The sequence below is a fragment of the Hemibagrus wyckioides genome, linkage group LG29 (genome assembly GCF_019097595.1).
Source record: "Hemibagrus wyckioides isolate EC202008001 linkage group LG29, SWU_Hwy_1.0, whole genome shotgun sequence".
Classification (NCBI taxonomy): domain Eukaryota; kingdom Metazoa; phylum Chordata; class Actinopteri; order Siluriformes; family Bagridae; genus Hemibagrus; species Hemibagrus wyckioides.
Window position 1 is genome coordinate 5,994,055 of NC_080738.1, and position 12,341 is coordinate 6,006,395.

The following is a 12,341-nucleotide window of genomic DNA, read 5'->3' on the forward strand; positions in this document are numbered from 1 at the left end:
CCTTGGTTCCAGTGGTGCTCAAACTGCTACGGGAGGCCCGGATGTTCACGAAGCTGGATCTCCATAGCACCTACAACCTGATTCATATTCACGAGGGGGATGAATGGACTGCCTTTCACATGACCAAAGGGCACTATGAGTACCTAGTCATGCCATATGGACTCACAAACGCACCAGCGATCTTCCAGTCCTTCATCAACGAGATTCTCAAAGACATGTTAGGGCATTACATCATAGCATACATAGACAACATCCTGATCTACTCACAGTCCTATGACAAGCATGTCTGCCATGTTAAGACAGTGTTGGCCTGCCTGTTACAACACCAGTTATTCATAAAGGGGGAAAAATGTGAGTTCCACTGGGAGACCATTACATTCCTGGGCTACATGATTTCCCGAGATGGGGTGGAAATGGATCAGGGAAAAGGGAGAGCAGTGACGGACTGGCCCGAACCCACGATTCACTAACTTCTATCGTGAGCCACCTTGGAGCCTTTATCTCTCCCTTGATGCCCCTAGTCCTATCTTGCTATCAGCTTCGTCACAGATCTCCCAGTTTTGAATGGATACAACAAGTGTCTATCAACTGGTTCTCCAAGGCCTGCTGGCTGATTCCATTGAAGGGGTTACCCACAGCTATGGAGATGGCGACTGTCCTCTTTGATCAGGTGTTCACATATGGGCTTCCAGATAAGATAAGATAAGATAAGATAAGATAAGATAAGATAAGATAAGATAAGATAAGATAAGATAAGATAAGATAAGATAAGATAAGATAAGATAAGATAACTTTTATTCATCCCACAGTGGGGAAATATCCACGTTACAGCAGCAGCAAAAGAAAATGTGCAAATATGAAGCTGAAAGATAATTAAATCTATATGAATACAGAAAAAATAAGATTAAAAATAATAATAATTTATTGCAAATCTTAAATTGTTGTTATTGCACTCTTGTATTGCACAGGATTTTAATTATTGTAATTTCACAGTTTAAGAATATCACATACAACAGTGTGTATTATGATGACAGGTTATAACACAGTATAAAAATCAGTATGAACAGTGTGTAGTATGGCGACGGGTTCACTGAGAGCAGCTCTGATTGTAAAGTCTAATAGCAGTAGGGAGAAAAGAGCTGTATCTGAAACTGTCACTGAAGGAGCTGCTCAGAGATGTAACTGTGTCATACAGGGGGGTGAGAGTCATTCTCTAGCAAGGATGATAGCTTAGCTTGAATGTTGGCACTCCTCTTTTGGTGATCCTGTCTGCCCATGCTCTGGCTACTTATCTGCCAAGACATTCGCTGAATATGCTCCATGAGGGTGTTTGGGTGACTGATGGGCTGCACCAGGAATCCTCTCTTTGACATGTTTTGTGTTGCCTCCTCGACCGTGTCATATATCTTCAATCTATCCTCATACAGCACTCATACAACCTAATACAACTTTTGCGTATCTCTGTGTGCTCCATTTTCATCAGTAGCACTTGAGGGGTGTAATCATTATCAAAGCTGATCTTCTTTCCTTGCCAGGAGAATCCTCTCATTTGTCAAGCTAGTCTAAATATCTGTTCTTTGGTTGTAAAACTTATGAATTTAACCATGATTGATTGTGGTTGTGTCTGACGGTAGCTGTCTACCGAGCACATTCAATTTGAAGTAATGTATCCTCCGGGAGATTTAAAAATTTTTTATCATATTCCCCTTTTATTTTCATGATGTATATTACTTAGATCAGTTTTCAAAAATATTCTAATCAGGAACACTAGCTCTATGCTGCCATCTTGTTAATGTCCAACCCAGAAGTCAGTTTTAGTCTTTCAAAGACTACACTGGCAGTCTCTTTCCAGTGCCCCACCAGAGTGGGGTAAGTGGGATGGCTATGAGGCTATAGTTCCAGATAAATCATCTGTAAAAGTTAGCAAACCTTAGAAAGTGCTGCAGCTCCATCAGCAGGGTGGGCAACATTCCTTCTCTCACCGCCTGAACTTTACTTAAGTCCATTTCCACTCCTCCTTTTGTAATGACATATCCCACAAATGTTATGGTCACTCTCCAGAATTCGTACTTTGAGTTGTTTGTGTAGTAGCCGGGTGAGCATGGCGCACACATGGTGTGTGTGGTCGTTGAAAGTGGCTGAGTAGATGAAAATGTCATCAATGTACACAGTCATATACTTATTGAGCAGAAGAATAATACATACAGCATACAGAATAATACATAAAGAAGAATACATACAGTAGTGCCAGCATCAATAAGGAATGAAATAAGAAGTGCAAGTATAATATAGATTATTGTAAAATAATAATAATAAAAAAGGATCTACACAGCACTGCTTCACATACAAGCTGTAAAAGAGATACTAGTGCATGGTATACAGGTGTGAGAGAGAAAATAAAATGAATTTAATGAACTCCTTTTTTAGTAGCAAGACTTAGAAATGATGGAAGGAGTCAGAATAAAGATGGGATTGAATGAAATTTTATAAAGTTGCATACTATTTGTGTTAATTTGTGTTTATTATTAAACAATATTACATAAAAATGTGTTATTCTTGCTTACCCTCTCTCCCAAATTATCCCCTGATGTTTTGCGCTCAGCTCCTGATGTATTCAAATCCTAGAAACACCCCTGGCAGGCAACATCAGTGGCCTGACTGTCTGCAGTAAAAGCATAAGGAGGTGGAGTATTCTGTAAAAAATACTCCCGAAGCCGAAGGCCTAGAATCCATGTGCAGATTTATAATATACACATCAATGAATCCAAATCAAAATCTAAACAACATGACCAAGAGGATAGGAAGAAATGATCAAAACCAAAAAATCATTAAAACACTGCAAACTGAAACCAAAACTTAAGCATGAAAATCGAACAAGAATGAAATGTACCATAGTCATACACTGAATAGCAAACAATGGCAATATACAAGGTGTGGTATGTCACAAAAGAAACAATCCTTTGGACTGAAGCTGGCATGCATGCTGTTTTATGTCAGTAAGAAATCCAGAAGTGAGCTTAACTCGGAAGCACTACAACTCAGGCAAGGGTTCCCTTTGGTGATTTAGAGGGGGTGTTGCCAGTTTGGATAGGGACATTACTGTTTGTGTTAATATCGCAAACATCTAAAGCTAAGGACAGCTTCAGGCTCACTGGACATACATTTCAGAAAGGAAAGGAATAATCAAACAGAACTTTATACTTAAAGTTTATTTACAATATTCATAAAGCCCAGCATCGCTGGAGCTCCAGGTGATTTAGAGCAGTTCAGGGTTAAGGGGCTTGCTCAAGGTCCAGTGGCAGCTTGGTGGTTTTGGGACACAAACTCACAACTTTTCAATCAGGTAATTAATTACAGGCAGATATCCATCACTGAAACTTTCCATATGCAAAACTAGGAAGATATCTCCATGAGAAGACACTGATGTTTGGTCCATTGGTCCAGAGCTACATAAAACAACAAGAATTAGGGACTAAGTGCAATCACAGTTCCACATAAAGTATGTATGTGTAAACTTGTGCAAGTAGTGCAAAACAGACAGTACAATACATTACAAGGCAGGACAATACAATACAATACAATGCACTACACTGTAGAGTTGAATATACAGAGATGTTGTTGAATGAGTGTTTGTGTTGTGTGTGTGCATATGGCAACTTTCCATATGCAAATAAATTAGTTGTAAATTGTAAAGATATTTTTACAAGAGAATGAAGCTGTGTGATCCCTTTATTTACAGGCAGATTCATAACAACGGAACTTTCCATATGCAAAGCCAGGAAAATATTATCATGAGACAACAATGTATTTGGTTTATTCATTTGCAGGCACATAACGTATAAATCACCTGTTCACATCATATACACAAATGAAATTTTTTTAATACACAAATTTTGTTTTTATCTAATTGTATTTACTCATTGCAACTTATAACATCCAAGTGAAAGATGTAACAGCAACGGGGCAGAAATAAAACAAGAATTAAAAAACAGAATCACTTAGTTGGATAAAGCATCACTCCTAAAATGACTGGTAAACTCAATCAGGTACAGCTAATCAGCATCTCAAATGGAACACCAAGCCATTTGACTTCCACCTGTGATCAAGTGTGGTCATTTTGATTAGCTCAGCATAAAAAGAACTATTCCTGGTGCATTTTAGTCCATGGTAGTGCAACTGAAGCAAACAATAAACTATGGGTGGCAATATACTGTCAAAAGATCTCAAGGATAAAGTTGTGGACCAGCATTGGTCAGGAGATTGATGCAAAAAAAAAAAATTCAAAGGCTTTATCAATCCCTAGAAGCACAGTGAAATCTAGTGGACGAATTGAAATGTGTTTGGTACAACTAAGACCCTCCCTGGATCAGGATAGCCCACCAAACTGGATGGAATAGCGATGCGTCAGAGAGGCTGGTCAGAGAGCAAACTACAGCAACTGTGAAGCAGCTGCAAGGAATTTATAACAAAGAGTGGTCATTGTGTCCATGTGGAAACAATATCATAAATTCTTCGCAAATGTGGCACGCTTCAAGAAAGGACACATGTCGTCACAACCAGACTTTGCCAAAATGCACCTTGAAGCTTCTAAATCTATGGAATGACCTGAAGAATGCAGTCTACCAATGGTCAACACTAGAATTAACTGCACTTGAGCAGTTCTGCAGAGAAGAGTGGGCAAACATTGCAAAATCTAGGTGTGCAAAGTTGATAGAGACATATAACAATGGCTGTAATTAAAGCTAAAGGTGGTTCAATAGAGAGGTGATCCTTTATCCAACTCAGTGATTCTGTTTTTTTATGGTTTGATTTTTGCTGTTATTTTTCACTTGGATGTTATAAGTAGCACTGAGTAAATACAGCTGAATAAAATAGGGCGGTGAGTCTTTTCTATACTCACTGTATCCATACAGCTAGTGGTAGCTAAAGTGGTTAAGGCTCTGGGTTGTTGCTCAAAAGGTCTGGGCTCAAGCCCTGGCACTGCCACTGCTGGGTCCTTGGGCAAGGCCTTTAACTCTCTCTGCATTATGGCTGACTCCAATGTTACTGTGCTGTAATGTGAAACAAAACAAGTTCAGGACATGACAATACACCCATTCTGTCTAAATTAATGAAACATTACTAATTAATCAATTAATTTAATTGATTAATGATTCACAGCCCTGGCTGAGGAACTATTTTACTAGTAGAAACTAGTAGAACCTGTTTTCCATAGTAAAAATCACCAAAAAATATTTCCAGTGGCTGCTGAAACAGTCACATAGCTATGAGTGGGCCTTTCAGTCAACCCACCCAGTCATATGTTACTTCTATGAGTCAATTTTTGTACTTTCTGCGCGAGAGCGCCCTCCGGTTTCGAGGAATGAATGAAACGTCTCTACGCTCATGCCGCCCCTATTCATGCTACGTGCTCCTATGTGCTCCACACCGAGCACATTTCACAGAGGGTCACCGAAGTTTAGTTGCACGTTAAACTAAAATGAAACAGAGCAACTTACTAAAGTTTGTGTCAAAAAAAAATGTTGTGTGCAGCCGGAGAAGGAAGATATGTTCAGGATGTTCAGGACCCATAAATCTTGAGTAGTAAGGAGCTCTGCTAGTGTTCATTCACCTTTTACTCCATCACCAGCAGCACTTTTTCTCCAGCTTGTATCTCCCCTACACGCCAGTGTAAAAGTAAGCCAATCTACATTTTCTTACTATGTAGTTGTATACTCATTGTTGTTCATTTCATGTGGTTTAAATGGCCGTTGAGCCATATATTCGACAGTTTACATACTGTCCAATACTCTCCTGCTGATTTGATAATGGTGTTAACAGCACGTCTGTCAGATGCGCATGCGTGTGTGGTGTGGCCGCCGTGCTCATGCTGTTCTTATTGTTATGTTCTTAACACTGCTTATAATGACATACAGGCTTATGCTCTGATTAAACGGTGGTTTGCATTCAAGCAGGTGTAGTTGTGTTGGCTTATTTTGATAAAAGATGCTAGGCCCACCCAATTTTCTCTGGGCCCACCCACATTGTGATTCCTGGCTATGCTAGTGATTTCAGGTTTTTGATTAGTGTTCAGAACTAAGACATAACCCCCCCACCTCCTCTCTCCCTCTCTGTCTCTCTCTCTCTCTCGATCCTGAGACTGGTCTAATATTGACAGCCTAAATATACATAGAAATCATGAACATGGCATTAGAATTTAATTGATAAAGAGTATGTAATGATAGCTTTAGGACAGCAATCTCAACGTATAGTTTTGCAGTAAAGACTCCATCAGTAAACACTTCATAACATCAATAAAACAGACTTTATGTTAAAACAGTAATAGATTTCATGGTAGAAATAGATTTTCAATTGTACTGTTCTAAACTTTTTCAGGCATTTTCCAAAGAAGTCACCACTGTATGGTCCCTTTGTTTCCAGTGATATACATCAATGAAACTTTGCATGCACATGTGTATAAATGTGCACCAGTACATGTGTGTTCTTACATCTACATTGGCAGACGCACAGTACTGCAATGGTTTGTTGAGTCTATATTACATCAGCAATGTCTGAGAATATCTATGATGATGTGAACAGCATTGAGGAGTTAAAGTATTCTGAGCATGCAACTGTGAATTTCTTTGCGAATGAAGACGCTATTAGATATTACAGTACCAACACTGAAAGGGAGAATGACAAAACAATGAGGAACCTACAAGTTCAACAAACAGGTACACAAGTTTTATGATAAAAAAGTAAACTAATATTTAATATATAATCATATTTTTATACTGTCCTTTTTTAGCAATTGTTTTAGCACAATTTTAGATATGTACACAATACTTAAATAATATTTTGACTTCCTTGACTAACTGCTCTGTTACACTTTAAAAGATCCAAATGAAATTATTTATTAGATGAAGTATATAGTTCAGTAATGGACGTTATTGAACCGCATTTACTGTGTACTGGTTTGTTGCAAAGAACCTGAAGAAATATTATTAATCATATGCAAAATCAATCTCATGAAATATTATAATTTTCACATGCACTTTCATTTTTATTTAGGCATTTAATTTATGTTTTATTTTTTGGAAGCCACATAAGTAGGTTCCAAATAACTAAACAAATAAATAAATAAAATTTATGAATAAAATCTTGGACTTTAGCATTAGCAAGGTTAGGCACTTGCAAGGAAGCCTGGCAAAAAAAAATGTGTTACAGTTCATCCCATCAGTAAAAGTGTTCAGTAGGATTGAGATCAGGGCTTTGGGCAGGACAATTCTTTACACAAAAACTATCTTCATGGAGCTCAATTTGTGCACAATGGTACTGCCATTTAACTCTTTCTATGTAACATTTACTTCCAGTGAAGGGAAATATTACTGCTACAGCATTCAAAGACGTTATTTTTTGGCAACAGTGTAGGGAAGGAAGACATATGGGAGTGGTGGTCAGGTGTCCACAAGTTTTGGCCATGAAATGCGTCACCAAAAAAGTAACAAACATACAACTTTTATTTGAGTTTGAGAGATTTATAATCAAAATGCTAAAATTTGAAGTGGTTTTACTACATTTATTCTTATGTATGAAGTGTTTGGAAATGAAAATTAAGAAGTGAATCACATGATCTTGAATATGGCCTATTTGGTAGAAATAGCAGATTACATCTTTGGTCAGTATAGTTTTTACTGAGTGAGAGTCTTTTTCAGAGGGAACAATCCGTTTTGCATTCAGAAAACTGTGGTAAAGTTTCTATTCCTATTTTTATTTCACAGAAGTCAATTCATCTGTAAATGATGAAACATTTTATATTTAAAAGGAAGTAGTAAGTAACTATAATTTTTCCCCAGTACCCTCATCTATAAAAGTGCTGAAATATTTTTGCATTACATTTACATTACATTTACAATTACATTGCATTACAAATACATTTCTTATGAATAACAAGTGCAATTGTGACATCTGCAGCAAAATTTACAGGTAATTCAGAAGGCATATAATTACATAGCAAAATAGCAAACAACAAACCCTCAAAACTTCCAATCTGATCGAAAATGGCATTAGAGATTGTATAGAAATATGATCTCATTTTTTGATGTGTACAGAATATTGAACCCAGTTTTTGGCAGGTGTGTTCACTGTACTTGTTCTCTGAACTTGTTTTATCATTAAGAAACTAGGTGTGATGTTCTAATTTCTCTTGCAAATGGAAATGCTGTTGAAGTCAAACTTTCAAGTGATAATTCTACAGAAAATAAAATAAATTTGTATTCAATAAAACTGAGCTATCTTTGTAAAGCATGCACATTATATTTATTTGCTTCCAACGCAAATGATTCTAGAGATTTAAATAAACCAATAAAAAATAAAATAATGGTGAAAACTCAGACTTCTGAATGAGTAATTAAATAAATGTATAAATTGCAGATTATGCATTCAAAGCTTGCTCAATTTCAATTACTGAAACAATGATGAATCTGAGAAAATAATTGATCACTGTGTTCAGTAGAGAATTGAGCATCATGTCATTTCTCAGGGAAAATTTGCATGGTCTTTCCATAAGTTGCCATTCATTTTGTTATTTCATTATTCAAGAGCAAAATAAATACACCATTAATTATATTTGATATTCTTCACCTTTAATTCCTCTCCTGTTAAAGATTTATTCTGAGTTCAGATTTTTCTTAATTTGTTTACTTCTAGCAACAGCAAATTCCCTTACGTTAAATTAAAAACTTCCTAGTTTGGGATAATATCTCTTTATGAACAATGATCTTTCAAAATTCAGTTTAATTGCAGTTTTTTTGAACAGGGTGTCATTTTTTATGCCAGTTTTTTGTGCTTTATTTTGGAAAAATAATATAATCAGTAAATGGGGCACAGTGACATTTTTTTTTTTTACACAATGCAGGATAAAATGAAAAAAATGAGAAAAGGATCACTTGTAGATTCAAGACATGTTTGACCAAGTAAAATCTCTGACATTATTGTTCTACAAGTCTGTCACATAGCCACAATACAATTCCTTCTCAGTTTGATTCCTTCCTACTGGCAGTTAATGCATTCAATACTTCCCAGTCACAGGAATCAACTCTGCCTGGAAAAGGTGTTACACAGTGACTGCAGTGTGTGTGGTGCTGCTGTGTGTTCTCCTGCTGACTTCCATCGCAGTGCTGTGGATCAAATTGAACAACCTGCATACAGAAAACAACCAGCTACAGACCAGTTACAACAACCAGGCTATAGAAAAATACCAGTTACAGACCAGTTACAACAACCTGACAATAGAGAGATACCAGTTACAGAAACAAAAAGATTCATTTCAGAATAAATTGACCAGCATGGGTAAGTAAAATGAATCAGAGAATATAACCGATCGGTAGACAGGAACTGCTCTGTGTCTGGCAGCAAAAAACAATCAAATGTATTTAACATGCTGCTTTGCTGTGGTTGTTCAAAAGCCTCTTTTGCTGGACAGAAACCCTAATCTGACACAAGCCGATTGGTTAGTTTACGTTTACTGTACATTCTTTTAAAAAAATTGCTTATTTTATATAGCTCTTCATTCTTTTTGCGTCCAGGACATTAAATCCTTCTCACTCAGCACACCACAGTATAGAAATTGACACTGACCAGTACATCTGCATCACATTTCCACAGATAGATGAAGATCCCCTGCCATAAGAATTGACATTGATAGTTTTACACCATACAATACAAATTAAGAACATGAAACGCAAGTCTGCTGCTGCCATTTCTGGGCTAGTTTAAACACAATCCATAGCAGCATCAGTAAATCCTGAAATGGATGGAAAAGTAGGTACTTGCTGCAGCACTAGCTGGTCAGCTAACAGACTAAATTCAATACATGTTGTAGTGATGGCAATGCAATAACACAAGTTGTTTATTAAACTAAATACAATAAAATGCACAGTCACCTGTAGAATTCATATAGTTGAATATAAAATAAGTATGAATATAATTTAATATTTAAATTAAGGTTTTACATTTGCATTCAACAGTTAATCTTGAAACTATTATTTGGTACCAATGACTATCTAAATGACCTTAGAAAAGTCACAGACAAAAGCATATTTTATATATAGTATTATTTTTTACATGGCAGAATGAAGCTTTCAGAAAATGCCTCAAGATTTTCAGCCCTACTTCTGCCCATAATTACCTCCTTCATAGCCAAGCTTTAAACAAAGACTTTAAACATTAAATTTAAACATTAAATGTATTTTGCATTTTACATTGCAAACCAAATATTAATTCATTTAAATCGCTCTTAGGATGGATGTTATTTCAGTCTAGCCTTTACTATATCTCAACTGAGCAGAAGAATTGGACTGTGAGCAGACAGTACTGCAGAGTGAGAGGAGCAGACCTGGTGATCATAAACAGCAAAGAGGAACAGGTAAATAGGCATAGTTAAGCATTGTTTTAGTTATAGTACATCTTTCAAAGCCTTTGTGTGTTTGTGAATTTGGAACCAATGCATGTACCACCGAGTCCATGTAGTTTCTAGATTATAGTCACTTTGGGGAATGTGCTAATCAGGTTTGTTTACCACCTCAACAGGCTTTTGTGGAAATGTTGAGCAAGAGCAAGAATTATGGAATTTACATTGGTCTAACTGACAGTGAAAATGAAGGCGTGTGGAAATGGGTGGATGGAACATCAATGACCACTGCGTAAGAGATTATAGATTTATTTTACATTACACTGGATTGTACATTATTCATCAGACTTATTTTATCGCTCAGTGTATCTAGTACAGTAGACTATTTCTTTGTTTCAGGTACTGGTCAACTGCAAATCGTTTTTCAGATATTTCTGACTGTGTTGTAAACAGGTATAATGGAATGGATGGATGGTTTGATCGACCATGCACAGAAACTTACTACTGGATATGTGAATAAATTTTTCTCTAGTAACATAATACAATTACACACTTACACATGTAACAACTGTAACCAGACTAATTGCATTAATGTTTGTTTTATGAGTAAAAACTGTGTATTATCTCTTGATAAAGATTCCAGTTCAGAATCACTGGCATCCAGGGTAAAGATGGATATAAAGGTTGCAGGAAATGTACAGAGACACACACAAAGAAGGGGGTGGGGGTGGTGGGGGGGGGGTGAAATGTATGAAAGAAATCTAATATTTAAATTGCAGTAAATTCATTCTAAGAAAACAAGATTGCCACCCCTGGATGAATATAAAGGAATAGAAATTTATAGGAATTTTGAAAAGTTCATTTGAGTTTTCCTGGGATATATAGAGTCACAGAGTCTATAATCCCTTGATCATCTGTCAGTGTACGGAAGATTAGAGAAACAAAATAAAGCGCACACACACACACACACACACACACATATATATATACTGATATATATACAAATAAATATGTATTGTCCTTCACAATAAGCAAGCAATAGCTGTAAAATACATACATATATAAATGTTCTCTGTAAATGCTTCAGCATTTGACTGTAAAAGAGTCCAAATTTATCGAATGATTTTGACTTTCAAATAATCTCAACATGACCAATGTCTTTTTCTTCTGCTTGTGTTTGCATTCAGTGTTTTACATAAATTTGAACTCATATTTAGGGAATGTTGGGGCAACATATATACACAGTACAAAACATCCTTTTTTTTCCCAGGCATATATACTGACTGAATAGCTTCATCTAAATACTTATAAATTAAATAAATAAAAGGCTGTGATTATTTTTGAACATATTGTCCTGTCATCTATGTTTTTGTACATAAAAAGTAATTAAAATATTGAAAAAAAAAGTCATATCAAGAGAGAAAATTCAGTGTATTTTTACTACCCTCTAGTGTCTAATTAATTTGATATTCGTTTGCAGACAGTTAATTAGGGCAAAATTAGGTAAAATGCTATCCTTTAATCAGTTTAAGCTTAAATGACACAGATTGCCTGTGAAACTCAGGGACTACCTTTGGAGGTTCCCTTCATCAATCATTAGGGTGGTGTTTGCGTCCTCTATTCAAGTTGGTGCACCAGATCTGGCCCTAGATAGAGACCAGATTTCTCTTGCTGAGAGCTTTTTACACTCCAGAGCATTTGATCAGGAAGCAGGCGTCCTGCTGAGGCAAGGGCCGAGGTCTGGGAAATGGCATTTCCACCAGTAGGTGGTGGAATGCATATGGCAATTTTTGGCCAGGCAGGGGTTCTTGAGACCTGCCTATTGCTTGAGTGCAAGGCATATGTCCTTTCCCTTTTTGTCTGCTTTGATGGCCACAACAAAAGCAATCCGGTCTCCAAGCAGCATCTTGTGCTGGGTAGTGGTAGCTGTCTCCTAGGCCTATGAGGTGCA

General features: G+C 36.6%; 1 protein-coding gene across 1 annotated transcript; it reads left to right on the top strand.

Annotated features, from left to right (window-relative positions):
- The first annotated feature begins 6,505 nt into the window (after window positions 1-6,505).
- On the top strand, window positions 6,506-11,106 carry LOC131349244 (CD209 antigen-like protein C). Its single transcript, XM_058384772.1, has 5 exons — window positions 6,506-6,713; window positions 9,064-9,330; window positions 10,281-10,405; window positions 10,570-10,682; window positions 10,790-11,106. The coding sequence occupies exons 1-5, from the start codon at window positions 6,548-6,550 to the stop codon at window positions 10,908-10,910; spliced, it is 792 nt and encodes a 263-aa protein (XP_058240755.1). The 5' UTR covers window positions 6,506-6,547; the 3' UTR covers window positions 10,911-11,106.
- The last annotated feature ends 1,235 nt before the right edge of the window (window positions 11,107-12,341 follow it).